The sequence below is a fragment of the Oncorhynchus mykiss genome, chromosome 16 (genome assembly GCF_013265735.2).
Source record: "Oncorhynchus mykiss isolate Arlee chromosome 16, USDA_OmykA_1.1, whole genome shotgun sequence".
In the NCBI taxonomy this organism is placed as follows: domain Eukaryota; kingdom Metazoa; phylum Chordata; class Actinopteri; order Salmoniformes; family Salmonidae; genus Oncorhynchus; species Oncorhynchus mykiss.
In genome coordinates this window covers 51,764,471-51,782,509 of record NC_048580.1, presented here as the reverse complement: position 1 = coordinate 51,782,509, position 18,039 = coordinate 51,764,471, and the positions used below count along the sequence as shown (strand labels likewise).

Genomic DNA, 18,039 nt, shown 5'->3' with positions numbered 1-18,039 from the left:
GTCCGTAAACACACCGGCCAGCTGGTCTGCGCATGCTCTGAGGTCGCGGCTGGGGATGCCGTCTGGGCCTGCAGCCTTGCGAGGGTTAACACGTTTAAATGTCTTACTCACCTCGGCTGCAGTGAAGGAGAGACCGCATGTTTTCGTTGCAGGCCGTGTCAGTGGCACTGTATTGTCCTCAAAGCGGGCAAAAAAGTTATTTAGTCTGCCTGGGAGCAGGACATCCTGGTCCGTGACTGGGCTGGATTTCTTCCTGTAGTCCGTGATTGACTGTAGACCCTTCCACATGCCTCTTGTGTCTGAGCCGTTGAATTGAGATTCTACTTTGTCTCTGTACTGACGCTTAGCTTGTTTGATAGCCTTGCGGAGGGAATAGCTGCACTGTTTGTATTCGGTCATGTTACCAGACACCTTGCCCTGATTAAAAGCAGTGGTTCGCGCTTTCAGTTTCACGCGAATGCTGCCATCAATCCACGGTTTCTGGTTAGGGAATGTTTTAATCGTTGCTATGGGAACGACATCTTCAACGCACGTTCTAATGAACTCACACACCGAATCAGCGTATTCGTCAATGTTGTTGTCTGACGCAATACGAAACATGTCCCAGTCCACGTGGTGGAAGCAGTCTTGGAGTGTGGAGTCAGCTTGGTCGGACCAGCGTTGGACAGACCTCAGCGTGGGAGCCTCTTGTTTTAGTTTCTGTCTGTAGGCAGGGATCAACAAAATGGAGTCGTGGTCAGCTTTTCCGAAAGGGGGGCGGGGCAGGGCCTTATATGCGTCGCGGAAGTTAGAGTAACAATGATCCAAGGTCTTTCCACCCCTGGTTGCGCAATCGATATGCTGATAAAATTTAGGGAGTCTTGTTTTCAGATTAGCCTTGTTAAAATCCCCAGCTACAATGAATGCAGCCTCCGGATGAATGGTTTCCAGTTTGCAAAGAGTTAAATAAAGTTCGTTCAGAGCCATCGATGTGTCTGCATGTGGGGGGATATATACGGCTGTGATTATAATCGAAGAGAATTCTCTTGGTAGATAATGCGGTCTACATTTGATTGTGAGGAATTCTAAATCAGGTGAACAGAAGGATTTGAGTTCCTGTACGTTTCTTTCATCACACCATGTCGCGTTAGTCATAAGGCATACGCCCCCGCCCCTCTTCTTACCAGAAAGATGTTTGTTTCTGTCTGCGCGATGCGTGGAGAAACCCGTTGGCTGCACCGCTTCGGATAGAGTCTCTCCAGTGAGCCACGTTTCCGTGAAGCAAAGAACGTTACAGTCTCTGATGTCCCTCTGGAATGCTACCCTTGCTCGGATTTCATCAACCTTGTTGTCAAGAGACTGGACATTGGCAAGAAGAATGCTAGGGAGTGGTGCACGGTGTGCCCGTCTCCGGAGTCTGACCAGAAGACCGCCTCGTTTCCCTCTTTTTCAGAGTTGTTTTTTTTTTGGGTCGCTGCATGGAATCCACTCCGTTGTCCTGTTTGTAAGGCAGAACACAGGATCCGCGTCGCGAAAAACATATTCTTGGTAGTACTGATGGTGAGTTGATGCTGATCTTATATTCAGTAGTTCTTCTCGACTGTATGTAATGAAACCTAAGATGACCTGGGGTACTAATGTAAGAAATAACACGTAAAAAAACAAAAAACTGCATAGTTTCCTAGGAACGCGAAGCGAGGCGGCCATCTCTGTCGGCGCCGGAAGTTAAGACAGGTTACCTTGGCGTTCTTGGGCACGGGGACTATAGTAGTCTGCTTGAAACAAGTTGGTATTACAGACCGGGTCAGGGATAGGTTGAAAATGTCAGTGATAACACTGGCCAGCTGGTCAGCGCATGCACCAAGTATGCATCCTTGTATTCCGTCTGGCCCCGCGGCCTTGTGAATGTTAACCTGTTTAAAGGTCTTACACACATTGGCTACGAAGAGCAGGATCACCCAGTAGTCTGGAACAGCTGGTGTTCTCATGCATGGTTTAGTGTTGCTTACCTAGAAGCAAGGATAGAAGGCATTTAGCTCGTCTAGTAGGCTTGCATTGCTGGGCAGCCCATGGCTGGGTTTCTCTTTGCAATTTGTGATAGCTTGCAGGCCCTGCCACATCCGTCGAGCGCCAGAGCCGGCATAGTAGGATTCGATCTTAGTCCTGTATTGACGCTTTGTCTATTTGATGGCTCGTCGGAGGGCATAGTAGGATTCCTTATAGTAGGATCCTTATATGCGTCTGGATTATTGTCCCGCTCCTTGAAAGCTACAGCTCTAGCCTTTAGTTCAGTGCGGATGTTGCCTGTAATCCATGGCTTCTGGTTGGGGTATGTCCATACGGTCACTGTGGGGACGATGTCATTGATGCACTTATTAATGAAGCCGGTGACTGGTGTAGTAAGGAGAAAGAGAGAGAGCACCAGAGAGAGAAAGAGAGCGCGAGAGAGGGATACCTGTGTGCTCAGAGTCCCCGGAGGCTGGCAGAGGGTGAACGGCATCAGTGGGCACTGCCAGTGGGTCTCCTCCACACAAGTACATGATGTGAGAGCGAGCTGCACCCTTCAGCACCATGACACACACTGTGCTCTAAGGGAAGGAGCGGCAGGGTGTTAGAGCAGCTTATGTCCTCTACATACAATCCAAAATGACACAAGTGTCAGTTTATCTTTAAAAACACTTTACAGTCTGAGACGGTGATTAAAATCGGAAACATCCTGTGTCAATAAATCTATCTAGTTCCACTGAACTCCTGCATTAGATACCTTCTCACTCAGTGCCAACCTAATATAACAGCCTTTATCAGGAAACTGGTTCATACATTGCTCTATATTCAGCTGTGTGTGTACATGTGTGTGTGTACACGTGTGTGTGTGTGTGTGTGTGTGTGTGATGAGTGGCTTAGTAAAGTTTAATTTATTTTTTTCTCACATTGACACTGACTGCATCATCTCTTAGTAATACCACTGGGTGGTGGTGGTGAGGTTTCATTTGAACAACGCTAAATAAACATAAAAAAATAGGCAGAGGCTGCGGATCCGAAAGTGACTACTCCATCCCGCCCCCCTGGAAGCCTCTTCCCCAGAGCTGAAGTTCTGAATCACGCATGCCTTTCTTTACCTCTACTTTATGCAAAAAATGTTGTAGTCACCCTGCCTTCACATTTCTCACTGTCATTCGTGAATGATAACTATTCAAGTTGTACAGGTGAAACGTCCATGCAGCATCTGCATAACAACCATTTGATCTCAATCAGTTTAATGAGAATATGCATTTAGGATCTTCTTGAGTTATAAAGTGTTGTTTCGAGGTAGACTAAAGTGTTGTTTTGAATTATGTACAGTGAATTTCATTTTAGAACAGATGGTGTTAAACTGTAGCATACCTTTGTTTTGTTTCATCCAAAGCACATATTTTGCCTAGTGGTGCGCGCTGTTGAGTTTATGCAGCATGAGAGAAAAATATGACCATTCGCATAATCACCCTAAAATCTCATAAGAAATTAGTTGGTGTGTTTTGTTTCATTAAAAGGAGCACCATTTATTCATCAATGAAATTCGCCAGAGTAGCCAGTTGTCTGGGCAGTCGAACGAGTAGAGAAGAGATAGCGTTAAGTAGAGAATCATGTGCATTAGCTATAGTGCACCACTTTTGTAATAGCACTATGTATGGAATATAGAGGCAGAAGGGTGCCATTTCAGATGCAGCCACTATGTCAGGCGAGCTGGATGATTCTGTGGTACCTTGTTCATGAGCTCCACCTTCAGTATGTCCGAGTAGTGGAGGCTCTCGTGGTCTGGCAGGAAGGTCACGGTGATGTCCTGGCTCTTTCCTGGGGCGATGGTGCCCTCTATGGGCGTCACATTGAACACACTCTGACCACTGTAGTTCTGGGTCCCTGGCCACGGGGAGGTAGAAGAAACCAATATTATTAATTCATTTAACAACAATGTTAGCTTCAGAAACAATTTAACATAATTCGATTTAATATAATGCTGCACCAGAAAACGCTAGATTTTTTAATCCAACAAATGATAGCTAACACTAACTACAGAGAATGCAACAGCTGTGGACATAGGTCGGATGGACTGGTCTTACCCACAGTGGAGTGTGTCTGTTCCTCTGGGCCTGGGCTGAGGAGGGCAGGGAAAGAGTCTGCTCCACTCTGGGCTTTACACCCCAGCGACAGGCTGTGCAGCAGCACAGAGAAGCGCACCGCCAGAGATGACGTGTTCTGCAGCTGAAGACAGAGGACACAGCTTTCAATATCACAACTTCATTGACATGGTATTGGGCGCAGTACAGGATAAGTAGCCTGCTGCTGTAGAAGTACACAAAGTAAGCTTAGTTCGAACCAGAATGACCCATAGGAAAAGATCCTCTCTCCTGTTTCTGTAGCTTGAGGCAGCTTGACCTACAAGTACACCCCCCTGGACAAGATACTAGTTGATGCTGGCTAACTGACCTTAAAGACCTGGGAGGCTCTCTCCTTCTCCAACATGTAGCCAAAGTCCATGAGGCCACCCTGGTGGGAGGAGGTGAGAAGAGGATCCACTCCCACCCCGCATAGCGTGATCTCCAGGGTCATGTTTGGGCTGTGGATCTCCACAGTCTCGCGGTACTGTGAAAGGAGCCACAGCATCAGCTATAAGGGAGACGGCAACATGTGTGTTTGTTTTCAGGTCCATTAAGTGCGATTGACCCACCCTTTTTCCCAATGCGGGTGTGAAGGCCAGTAACAATGTGTGTGTGGCTCCAGGACCCAGCCGTCTCAGAGCATTTAGGAGGGAGAACGGACCACTCAGGTCCAGCACTGAGGACCTCAGCTTGGCAAGGGTTAAGGAAGAGTAGTCAGGTAACAGCAATATTTTAATCCTACCTTCAAAGGGACCTGTTCAGGAGGGTGCAATGGGTGAAAGATACGCTTGTGTGGGTCCATTGTTCTGCAAGTGTTTTCTCAGATCAAGTGTAAAACTAAATTTTTTGCATCATCCCCAAAGCCAATTTTAAAAAGTAATAGCTACCTTAAGATGAATGCACTAACTGTAAATCCCGCTGGATAAGAGCATCGGCTAAATTAATCAAATGTACATGTTCAAGTCACTATTGTCTTGCAAAGTTAGAAGACAATCAAACTTGCAATTATGCTATTTTTCAACCAGTGGATCTGTGGAACAAATACGATTGTCAGCATGTAGACCAGGGAATCATGTCAGTTCTATTCATAACTTTTTTATCTGTTTCACCTCACTGAATAACCTCTGGTTTCTAGGTCTGATGTGTCTAGATTAGCCTTAAAGCTATACAATACTAGCTATATATAATGTGTGTATCAATGACACAAATAGGCCATGCGATGTTATATATTTTTTTAAATATAGGCTACATCAGCACCTTTCAACCAGCACATAGAGAAAGACTGAGGCTTCTTTTTTATTTAAATTAATCAACCACTTTATGTTGAAAACCAATTAAATAATGAATCAAGTGGATTGATGCATGCATCATACTCAGAATGTCAACATGTTATTAGAACTGAAATAGTTTTTCATTCTGACCACCAGAATTTTTTTGTCTTAGAAAAACAGGTGGTAGAAATTCTGCAGAGGTAAAGATTCATGAATAAACCCCACTGACTTTTCTCACATAACCACAGATCATCACACTCTGGCGATCTAGGTCGTTTGTGCATGTTGTGACCCAGAAAAGGATACCTCCAAGGCTTCCTGAGAAATATTCTGAACAGTGAGTTTTTTGACCACTTTCTGTCCTAAGTGAACAAAAGAAACACAGAATTGACACAAGTAGCAATATATTCACAGGCAAGGGAAAATAGGGAAAAACTTCCAATGTCAGAATCAGACCTGGGTTCAAATACTATTTGAAATACTTTATCTGTCCTTGATTGAAATCAAAATATTAATGAACCAATAAAATTGTCCCAAAACCACAAACTCGGTCCATTTGGCACTCTGTCCACTCGCTTAAGCAAACACTCAAAGTTTCAAAAGATTTCAAATAGTATTTGATTGCAGCTCTGGTCAGAAGAATACATTTGAATGGACTGACCCACAGCCACCTGGTGGTAGTTGATGGTGGTCTGGCCATTACTGGATGCGACCACCAGGGGGGGCCTAACGGCTGGGCAATGCAGCTCCAGGTACAGCGTGTTGAGGGGGCTGCTGGGACAGAGTTACAACAACAGAGGCAGTGGGAGAAACACTTCAACCTGTTCTCTCCACATTATCCCCACTAAATGAATGTGTGTAATTGATTCATGTAAATGAAAATGGGGGGCACAGACAAATTAATATAAGGTTGGTATTGTAAATAGGATCTACATGGGAGTTGTAGTGTGTATAGTATACTACCTGCAGGATGGCTGGGCCTGGGGGTCACTCTGGGGTGGCTCTCCGTCGGACACGAAGCAAGGGATGACGTATCGACTGTAGTGCTCAGGGAAGGAGTGCAGGAGGGAGGCCCTGCCTACAGCGTACTCCTCTGATCTGCGAACCAAACAACACAAACATCACTAACTATTGACCCAATCCTAAACCTATCTTGATTGCCTCCCGAGTGGCGCAGTGGTCTATGCCACTAGAGATTCTGGGTTCAAGTCCAGGCTCTGTCGCAGCCGGGCCGCGACTGGGAGACCCATGGGGCGGTGCACAATTGGCCCAGCGTTGTCCGGGTTAGGGGAAGGTTTGGCCGACAGGGATGTCCTTGTCCCATCGTGCACTAGCGACTCCTGTGGTGGGCCGGGCGCAGTGCACGCTGACACGGTCACCAGGTGTATGGTGTTTGCTCCGACACATTGGTGCGGCTGGCTTCCGGGTTAAGTGGGCATTGTGTCAAGAAGCAGTGTGGCTTGGTTGGGTTGTGTTTCGGAGGATGCACGGCTCTCGACCTTGGCATCTCCCGAGTCCGTACAGGAGTTGCAGCGATGAGACAAGACTAACTACCAACGATACCACGAAAACTGTGGAGAAAAAAGGAGGGTTAAATCCCATTGACATAAATGCATAATTTGTGCAAAAATAAGTTGTCTTCGAATGTGCGTAGTTTAGGATTCTGCCCAATGCCTTTAACAGTCATTATTTCATAGAGAAGACAAAATATTACTCACTAAACGCTAAAAAGTAAACGCACTAAACACAGTGCAAGGTCTGAAGCAGATGGTTAAATGTAATGATGTCAGCTTGCAATTAACCTCTGCCTAAGTTACTTACGTTTTAACATAGAAAAGCTTTTAGGATGAAGTTTACATCAGAATTAAGAAAAACATTTAAGGTACATTTTTGATTTGTCACTGAAATATGTAAGGGATTATCAACGAGGGGCTATGCGTTCTATGGAAAATAATACATGTACGCTCTAGAATGCCCTTCAAGCCAATCAGAAAAAAGTATTCAACAATGATGCCATGGTATAAAAATGTATGTATGCATGGTATCTAAGTGATAGTTGTGGTGGTATAGATGAGCCTTACCCTGACTGTATGTCGGCTGGGTTGGGGGCTCTGAAGGGGCTGTCTGTTTTGGGGCTGATGGACACTTTGCTGATCTTCTCCTTCAGGGTCTGCTTCACCTGGGGCCGGGCGGGGGGCGGCTTCTTGCCTTTCTGGGGGGCCGTAGGGGCCTCCCTTTTACACTGAGTTAGCATACACATACAGTACACATGAACAATAATGTGCACATGCGTACACACACACATGGTCAAAGTCAAGTACATTGTATGGCATCAAGACAACATTAAAAGGATAGTTTGGGATTTTTTACTTTTTACAATTTTTATGTTTTTGTGTGCAGTTTTAAGGAAGTTGCTATCTAACGTTAGCGCAATTGCTAACTAGCATTAGCGCAATGACTTCCAGTCTTTGTGCTAAGCAGACAATATTGACCATGCAGACTCATTCAACTTTTATTAGGAGGATGGAGTGACTCCAAGAACTGAAGCTTACCAGCCCCTCCTGCTCCCCTCCCTTCCTGTTCCCCTCGGCCTTGGTAACCCTCTCTAGCTCGTGGAGGCGCAGCTCTTCGGAGCGACACAGCAGCCGCACCGCTTCTTCCCTTATGGCCTGGTCACACAACCTGGGACTGAATGTCACCTGCACCAGGCACCTCTGGGAACACAGTAACGAACCAGTCAATGACCTAATGACGTGACCAGTCAGGTTGTTATTGCAAAATAAAACGTGTTCTCAATGGTTAAATAAAAGGTAACATAAATAAACAATGCAGTCATCAGAACAGAGTATACACTGGAATGGAGTAGAATAGAGAAACTACATAATATGCTAGGCCTCATCACAAAGTGTTCAAGTAAAGTGGAAGCACACTGCTTGTTGGTAGAGTACCTGTCCAGGTAAGACCTTGCCTGTCCTGGGGGTGAGGCTAATCTCTGAGTTTTCGGGGGGAGTGAAGGCGAACAGCCGGGGGCCCACCGGGGCAACAGGGTCCCGGCCAATGCGGGGAACGGGGTGTGTGAACTCGTTGAGGCTGGTGTGTGCGTTGACCACGTGCAGCACGGCTGTGGAACAGTCACCAACCGCCGTGGCTCCGAACTGGACCAGAGAGTGAGACAGCTCTAGCGGAGGGTGCACCCCGACTGCACGACATGCCAGGGGGAAGTCTCTATAGCAACCATTGGGGAAAACACAAAAGTAATGCAGTGAAATATACTTGATAGCACTCTATTTTGTGACACGACCTGGTGTAGGAAGGAACAAAACCTTGATACCTGTTAATTCCGGATTTGCAGTTGAGCTGAAAGCTGTACTCTCCTGCCTTCTTGGCGCTAAAGATCAAATCCACCTCCAAGGTTTCCAATGGGAGGAGAGTGCCGAAGCCGTCGTTGGGCTGAACCTGCACAAACTAGGAGGAGAAAAACACTGCTCAACTGCTCAGTGCTCAGGCCATCCAAACACGGTTTTGTCCTGAAAGCAGAAAATCTCCATAGGGCCGGATTAGCTATTCAGGACAGGTTTAGGTGAGATCATGAAGGTCTAAAGCCACAGATAACAGCAGACACAGAGTCAAATACATAGAAATATAATTCATTCTAATTCAATTGTCAGATATCTCCTGCTGGAGAGTATAGCAAGGCCAAATTGGCATATCAGAGTAAAACCAGTAGAGTCCAAATTAATAAACAGAAGTGTTTCCTACTGATGTTTTATGATGATGACTTGATTTAGCCAAGGTGGAATAGTGGATTATAGAGATGCAAACAGCAGGAAATTAGGTCAAAGGTCAGTCCATAGGGATGCAGTCCGTCAGGCAGATGGAGGCCGTACCTGAGGTATGCTCAGAAAGCCAAAGTCCTGGGGCAGGAGGGTTAGGTTTGTGAGGCGCACGCTGGTCTTCACTGATTCGTAGATGGAGCAGTAGCCAAAGTCCACCTCTGTCCGGTCAAAGCACAGGTCAGAGGAGGTGATGACTGCATGGACCGTGAATGGAACAGGCCGGACCTGAAAGCCCAGTGAAAGAGAGTATTTCTGCCTTATTTCTGTTCTGTTTTGTAATATCCTATGCGGTCAATGTCTTTTATTTGCAAAACAACTCTTGATGTACGCAAAAATTGTGCATAACTCATATTTGGAACTTCAACTTCTATCTAGAGGTTCTTTACGATGCTTATTCATTTAAGCAGTCATGGGACCTATAAATAGAATTACATGGGTATATATGTACAATACCAGTCAAAAGTTTTGACTCCTACTCATTCAAGGTTTTTTTTACATTGTAGAATAATAGTGACGACATCAAAACTATGAAATAACACGTATGGAATCATCTAGTAACCAAAAAAGTGTAAAACAAATCAAAATATATTTTAGATTATTCAAAGTAGCCACCCTTTGCACACTTTTGGCATTTTCTCAACCAGCTTCATGAGGTAGTCACCTGGAATGCATTTCAATGAACACGTGTGCCTTGTTAAGTTAATTTGTGGAATGTCTTTCCTTCTTAATGCGTTTGAGCCAATCAGTTGTGTTGTGACAAGGTAGGGGTGGTATACAGAAGATAGCCCTATTTGGTAAAAGAACAAGTCCATATTATGGCAAGAACAGTTCAAATAAGCAAAGAGAAATGACAGCCCATCATTACTTTAAGACATGAAAGTCACTCAATCCAGAAAATGTCAAGAACTTTGAAAGTTTCTTCAAGTGCAGTCGCAAAAACCATCAAGCGCTATGATGAAACTGGTTCTCATGAGGACCATCACAGGAAAGGAAGACCCAGAGTTACCTCTGCTGCAGAGAATAAGTTCAAAAGAGTTACCAGCCTCAGAAATTGCAGCCCAAATAAATGCTTCAGAGTTCAACAGACACATCTCAACATCAACTGTTCAGAGGAGACTGAGTGAATCAGGCCTTCATGGTCAAATTGCTGCAAAGAAACAACTACTAAAGGACACCAATAAAAAGAAACATGAGTAATAGACATTAGACCGGTGGAAATCTGTGCTTTGGTCTGATGAGTCCAAATTTGAGATTTTTGGTTCCAACCACCGTGTCTTTATGAGAAGCAGAGTAGGTGGTGCTTTGCTGGTGACAATGTCAGTGATTTATTATTCTACGATGTAGAAAATAGTAAAAATAAAGAAAAACCCAGGAATGAGTAGGCGTGTCCAAACTTTTGACAAGTACTGTATATGTTTCAATCCCAACTTGATTTAGCTAGCCTGGCATGATTAAAACAACAAAATAGTCCGAAAAGTGAAAACCCTGCCCACAAAGCCCACGGGGAAAGCTAAATCAAGTGCACCTAAAGTAATAGAATGAAAAAAATAAACATTTTTGACCCAGGTGGAACAATCTGTTGTCAAGAAAAAGGAGATGAGTGTGGACTACAGGAAAAGGAGGACCGAGCACGCCCCCATTCTTGTCGACAGGGCTGTAGTGGAGCAGGTTGAGAGCTTCAAGTTCCTTGGTGTCCACATCACCAACAAACTATCGTGGTCCAAACACACCAAGACAGTCGTGAAGAAGGCACGACAAAGCCTATTCCTCCCCCTCAGGAGACTGAAAAGATTTGGCATGGGTCCTCAGATCCTCAAAAAGTTCTACAGCTGCACCATCGAGAGCTGGTTGCATCACAGCCTGGTATGGCAACTGCTCGGCCTCCGACCGCAAGGCACTACAGATGGTAGTGCGTACGGCCCAGTACATCACTGGGGCCAAGCTTCCTGCCATCCAGGACCTCTATACCAGGCGGTGTCAGAGGAAGGCCCTAAAAATTGTCAGACTCTAGCCACCCTAGTCAGACTGTTCTCTCTGCTACCGCACGGCAAGCGTTACCGGAACGCCAAGTCTAGGTCCAAAAGGCTTCTTAACAGCTTCTACTCCCAAGCCATAAGATTCCTGAACAGCTAACCAAAGGGCTACCCAGACTATTTTCATTGTCGTCGTCTCCTGTCCCCTTTTACACTGCTGCTACTCTCTGTTTATTATCTATGCATAGTCACTTTAACTCTACATACATGTACATATTATCTCAATTACCTCGACTAACCGGTGCCCCCGCATATTAACTCTGTACAGATACGTAGCCTCGCTACTGTTATTTTACTGCTGCTCTTTAATTATTATATTTTATTTTTTTACTTATCTATTTTTTACTTAACACTTATGTTTCTTAAAACTGCATTTTTGGTTAAGGACTTGTAAATAAGCATTTTATTGTAAGGTCTTCTACACTTGTTGTATTCGGCGCATGTGACAAATACAATTTGATGTCTTGAGAGCAGCGTTCCTACCTATGTATTAATGTCCTCCTCAGCCGTATCTGGGTGCGGCAGCTTTCCTTGTTTACCCGTTCACGCTTTCAGCACCGGACAGAGAGGGCCTGGTGGCCAGAGAGGGAGGCCTGGAAGGGAGCCAGGGTTAAGGGTTCAAGAATGGGGGCACAGCTTTGGGTCTCTGCAGGAACATCCTGCTGGCCTGCTTTTGGCTCCGTGAAAACATACTGCCTCCAAATCCTCTATGCTCCTCCCAAGTATAGGGGTGTGGGTTTAGGAGGTGGGCGAAGGGGCATGGGGGGGCAGGGAGGGTAAGGTGATGATTTGGCTGAAGGAGTGTGACTGCTGGCCAGTTTGGGGGATTTGATGACTGGGTAACACAGCACAAATGCGGCACGAGTGTTGGGTTGGAGCCTGTTTTGTGTGTTGGATTTGAGTCTGCTGTTGAGTCTCTGTGTGTGTGTGTGTGTGTGTGTCTGTGTGTGCACGTGCATGTCAAAAGGAATTTAACAATCCCTGATGTACTTACTTAATACTTCACTTGGATAACTATACATTGATAAAAAACTTTTGACATAAATCAATAGGTGGTGGGATATCCAGAATAATCCCTGGAGCATCACGAATCAGTGCCTGAAAATGGAAGATAATCCCTTTATGATTTCCAGTTGTATTACACGATCAGCAGTTTACGTGCCAAACACCCTGAATGTAACAGTTTCAGAACTGAAAGCTGAATAGAAATAATATTCTGTGAGATAAAATCTTTTTAATCTATTTTTAATCTATTTAAAAGAGCTCAAATGGAGTGGAAACAACACGAAAAACAAATAATCCAAATGATATTATGGAGACCTTTAAAACAACGTGGAATAACCTTTATGCTTGGCTCATTAGCACTCATGGAACAGTGCAGGCCTTGGGGTGGTGGATCATTTTTTAGCTTGCTACCATTAAAATGGGTTAATTTACAACCTTCAGTGCTTCTGCCCTTCATGGGGACCTGCAGAAGGTTTGCTACTTATGAATAAGTACTCAACGCTTCCCTGTGGATTGAGAGGGGCTGTTGTATTGTATGATACTTCATACTGTAGACTGCGTCCAGAATTCAATCATCACATATTGACACTTTCCACAATGGTATCTCTCGAAGGCTGTTTGTGCAGTATTTGAGGAAAACTCATCTCCCAAATTGCTTCCTTCTGCATCCCTAGCAGTGTCCCTTTTGTGGACATTTTCAACTGATAGTATCAGTGTTAGTTGACTGATACAGATTGTTTACTTTTTGTGCACTTTGAAATAACACAATTGAATTCTTGCCTGTAAGTTTAGAGCTTAACAGTGCAACAAACCTGATCAGCCACTTGCACTGTCAAGGGGACTTCCAGCACTCCTGTTTCACTGTCAAAAAACGTTTTTGCATCCTCGAACAAGGAACGTCTAGGGGGGGGAAAAACAGGGTAGTGGGTATAAGAATACAGGAAATCATTATACTGTACATTAACTCAGCAATATGACACCATCATGCACAGCGTGGCAACTTCCTGCTCATGAACAACCACAATCTGTCAAGGCTGCTACTATTGGGAAGAGCCAATGCTAGCAGTCTTGTTAGATTAGAATTTTGTTGTTGACTTCTGTAAGTCGCCCCACTGTGTATGTCATATTTCAGAGTTTACCTTCAAACATTACATCAGCAAATATGTCCCAGCCCTCAACAACTGGGAAAATTCTCAGTGCGAGGGATAGAGAGAGCCCATGGAGGAAAACCTTCAGCGTTTCACTGTAAACCAACACGACTATCCCCCGTTTAGATCTGTAGAACCACCAGGGAAGGCAAGAGAGCACGCCTCCACACTACTGTGGGCTGTAGCCATGGTGATGTTCGGCATAAGTACACATCAAAGAGGGCTTGCAGTCATACACAGAGCTTATGTAAAGCACTAGCTCAATCAATACCCTAGGTGGAGAGCTGCTCTCGTGAGAACTGCCACCTCTCTACTACTACGCAGCCAATACTTGATTAGCATGAAAACAACAGTGAGATGCCAATCCACAGTGGATCCACAGTGAGCAGCACAAACCCAGCCCACTCCCTACTCCTCTCTCTCCCTGTTTGGTAATGCTGGCTCTATGAAGGCATGAGAGCTAATGCTTCCAGTGTTAGAGGGTTTAAAGCAATTTAAGAGGGATTTCCAGATGTCAGAGGTTTTCCAAATGAATACAAAGCTCTGGAAGTGACGCCCAATGCTTCCAACAAATCTGTCAGAGCCTAGGGAAAAGGCGTGTTTCATAGTTACGATCTTACAGCAAATCAGTGTTGTATTTCAACCAGCTCGGATGTACAGATGTTGGATCTTATATTTACCAGTTTCTCACAGCAGGAAAATAATCCTGCAGCAACAGGAAATGTGAATTATTGTGTGAATTCTAATTAATGTACACTTTTTTACGGGTTAAAACACATTTTTTGGTTCGGGGAAATTAAGTCTGACATATTAAAGTGGAAATGAAACTTTAGAAGACTTTTTAAACCTTGAATACACTACACCTCTGCATTTCCTGCAACAAAAGGGTGATCAAATTAAGATTCTTCATCTGTACTATATGACATTTACAACAAAACAGAGAAGCGAACATGTCTCAATTGTCTCAATTGTATCTCAATCCCTCAATGACAGAAGGGGGAATTATTTTGGGGAGTTGTTTGGAAGCCCTTGTGTTCTCTGCTAATAGAATCTCTGCTGGAGAGTCACTCTTGAACTAGCTTGGCAGGGTAGAGTAAAAAAGCCTGGCGGGATGTCGCCAGACCCATATGCTGCTGAGGGGAAATGTGCGGTTGGATGAGGTTTTCAAGTTTTTGGCATCCCGCAATTTTACCTCATGCTGCACTCGGCAACCAGTTTATCCACCATTTCTCTCCTCCAAATCTTACCCAAATAACACTATGCACATGTAGTCTTCAACAAGATAATGAATTATAAGAGAACTTAAAAGGTAACTTCTAAAATAAAGGAAACACCAACATAAAGTGTCTTAAAAGCGCGTTGGGCCACCGCGAGCCACCAGGACAGTTTCAATGCACCTCGGCATAAATTCTACAAGTGTCTGGAACGCTACTGGAAGGATGCGACGCATTCTTCCACCAGAATATCCATTATTTGGTGTTCTGTTGATGGTGGTGGAAAACGCAGTCTCAGGCACCACTCCAGAATCTCCCATAAAGTGTTCAATTGGGTTGAGATCTGGTGACACACACACACACACACACACACACACACACCCTTAAAACCCCTATGCTCCTTTGAGACCCCTCTTTCAAAGTCACTGAGATCTCTTCTTCTAGCCGTGGTAGGCAAAATAATGGGCAACTGGGCATTTTTAAACATGACCCTAAGCATGATGGGATGTTAATTGCTTAATTAACTCAGGAACCACATCTGTGTGGAAGCACCTGCTTTCAATATACATTGTATCCCTCATTTACTCAAATGTTTCCTTTATTTTGGCAGTTACCTGTAGACCTACACTGAATAGTTGTACCTGTGGTGCTTAGAAAGCAATGCTTGTGTATAAACCAATGACATTATTCATTATATTATCCTCACATAAGCAGTCAAAGACCAAGGTGGCATTTCAGCGAACATTTCATTGGCATCTGCCTGAGTCACAACACAAGTGGCAGAAAGATCCTGTTGGAGTCATTTTGTGTCACTGCTTAAAACTTGGAAAGTCTAAAACGCAATAAGCTGTGGACCACCTATAATCCTGACAGTGGAAGGCTCAGCAGACTGACAGAGAGTGAGAGTGTGAGCGAGAGTCAGAGATCCATCAGTCTCTGTCAGCGGAATACTGTCTAACTTTGGGACAACGTTCGTGCTATACAGTGGTTTAAACTTTAGGCTACCTGAGAAAAGGCAGCAGAGTATGTTTAAAAAAATATATCCCTATTCAAAATGGGCTCCTGCTTGGCTTTCACTTTCACATTAAACAGTGATTATGAACAAGGATTACAAAATGGATTAAAGAAGATTAGGGAATTTCTCATCATCACATTTAGGAAAAGGAGGAAAAACACCCTTGACAACTGACATCCCCCCTCATAAAATATTATTGAAAATATATATTTTTCCTTCCCTGTAACTCATGTACAGTAACATTTATGTATGTTAGTGATGTAGACCAGTAAATTATGCACCGCTTGGTGAAAGCAGCAGCTCTGTAAAATGTAATCTGAGTCAATCTGGGTAAATCAAGAGTAATCTCCCTTTTACCAGACTGAGCTGACTAGTTGACCGGACGAGCTGGGCAACATCTCCCACAGATTAGACCTAAACCATTTATGATCCAGAACAGGTCCCTGTTCAATCAAATCCACTGACCATGGCCCGTATTCACAAAGCTCCTCACAGTAGTTGTGCTGATGTAGGATCAGATCTCCCCCTGTTAATATGATCATTTTCATTATCTAGCTAAAAGGAAAAAACGATCATAGTATATTGAGTACATAAAAAAACTGGATTTAGCTATCAATATCTGCCCTAATACTATATAAAAAAAGGATATTTATCCCCACAATAAACTGCTATAAGAGTTGATCTACTGCTATGTATATTTTGGTCTGGATATGTACTGTAAAGACAAAGAGAGATGATAGAGAGACAAAGAAATAGAGAGAGAGCGAGACAGACAGAAAGCAAGAAAGAGACATTTCTAGGACTGTGGACGATTCCGAACTCTCTGTAGCCTGAGGGCGATCCATCTGTGGTTCAGGAGTGTACACTACATTTACACTTGCAGTCAGAATCTATTGGAGAAGAGGCAGAGGCAGAGATAAACGGCCGTCTGAAGAATATGTAACAAATGACTTATCTAGCAGTAAGATGAAACAGCCCTGCCTGCCTTCCTGCCTTTGTGTGTGATGAGGCCAACCTACGGAAGCTTCTCACACGGAACTTACTGCTACGGTTCTAGCAGTGCCAGAGCTGCCAGTTTGGATGTCACATAGTCACGAACGGCTTAAGACAAAAGAAATACACACACAGACACATAGAATCTAGAAATAATGCATCATACTGATGCATCATACAACCCCCGCCCACCAGTTGCAGACCGTTGCTGTGCTAGTCGTGACAGCCTAGCTAGAGTATGTGCTTGAGAGAAGGTATGTTTTTGTTAACACCAGAGTGTGATATTTTCCAAACTTTTTGTATCTGGCTGGATTTCCTGTCTGCTGAGGCTCTCTTTAGGAGTTTAGAGCATGTTAAGGATTACAGTGTTCTCCAAGAGACCTCAGAATGGGGCTTTGTGCGTCGGCCCAGACCGTTATGTAACTAAGCCCTGTACTGGATACGCAATCAGGTCTTCTACTGCTGGATGGGTGGATGGAGGAATAAGGTCAGAGAGAGAAAGTGAGAGAGAAAAACAGAGAAAGTAGGGGGGAGAGTGAGTGATCAGAGAGAAAAAGAGAGAGATGTTGAGAGACAGAAGGAGAGGAGGGGCATGCCTCCCGCCACAGCATGGCAGCAGTAATGCTCTCTCCCCTTAATCCTGGTTTAAAACCTCTCTCTGATTCACTAAGGCAGATTATTGTCATTTCCCACTTCCCCTCCAGCCCTCCGGAGTCGAGGCATCCGATATGCCATTAACTTTTGTCAGGTAAAACCTCCCTCATCTTCCACTGCCATCAGTAGACCTGAAATCTTCTTAGCTATGAATATGCCAAAAAAACAAGGTAGGCGTGAACGGGAACTCTCGCCCCCTCTCCGCAGCGTTCTCTACTCCTCTCATCCATGTACTGAAGGTCGTCTTCCCTGTTCCCCTGGTGCTCAAACTGCAGCTCAACTCAGCCTCACCGTCCTAAAAATAGCCCACCCATCCTTCCAGAAATTACCATGTCCTTCAAAGTCATTAAAAAACATTATCAGAAGCCTTCACGGCACTCCATTGCTGTGTTGGGAGCGATTTGCACTTCGCAGTGCGCTGTTTAATTGGTGAAGATGATGGAGGACATGTTTCATAATTGTAACTGCTGGCAGTGACAAGATTTTTTGGTCATTAGTGTTTCCATTAAACTGAAGTTCAATTCCATTACTTAAAGAAACCGGTCCACCACTTAAAATTACCAGGTAAACTGCCTCCAGTTTCATAATAAGAGAAACAGTAAAACAAAGATAAGGCAGGCTAAATTGAATCTGGTCTGAAATATTCACACCATGATTTTAGAGTACGGTAAAGCATTCTGAACATACATATATAAACCCTTCACATACAGTATAACACACTTTCAGCATGCTGTATGACAATCCAATCCATTATC

At 44.3% G+C, this 18,039-nt stretch overlaps 1 protein-coding gene across 3 annotated transcripts in view; it reads right to left on the bottom strand.

Annotated features, from left to right (window-relative positions):
* Window positions 1-18,039, bottom strand: part of cfap74 (cilia and flagella associated protein 74) — a 49,520-nt gene that overhangs the window by 4,605 nt on the left and 26,876 nt on the right. For 2 of the 3 annotated variants that reach the window (XM_036947180.1, XM_036947182.1), the window contains exons 23-36: window positions 13,073-13,160; window positions 9,274-9,447; window positions 8,718-8,851; window positions 8,335-8,611; window positions 7,939-8,100; window positions 7,468-7,628; window positions 6,350-6,484; window positions 6,048-6,160; window positions 5,693-5,748; window positions 4,685-4,804; window positions 4,444-4,599; window positions 4,077-4,218; window positions 3,722-3,876; window positions 2,435-2,567 (exon numbers count right to left, since the gene is read on the bottom strand). In XM_036947180.1, coding sequence (XP_036803075.1) covers window positions 2,435-2,567; window positions 3,722-3,876; window positions 4,077-4,218; window positions 4,444-4,599; window positions 4,685-4,804; window positions 5,693-5,748; window positions 6,048-6,160; window positions 6,350-6,484; window positions 7,468-7,628; window positions 7,939-8,100; window positions 8,335-8,611; window positions 8,718-8,851; window positions 9,274-9,447; window positions 13,073-13,160 — 2,006 coding nt within the window. The remainder of the gene's footprint in view (window positions 1-2,434; window positions 2,568-3,721; window positions 3,877-4,076; window positions 4,219-4,443; window positions 4,600-4,684; window positions 4,805-5,692; window positions 5,749-6,047; window positions 6,161-6,349; window positions 6,485-7,467; window positions 7,629-7,938; window positions 8,101-8,334; window positions 8,612-8,717; window positions 8,852-9,273; window positions 9,448-13,072; window positions 13,161-18,039) is intronic. The other variant, XM_036947181.1, reaches the window with a different exon arrangement.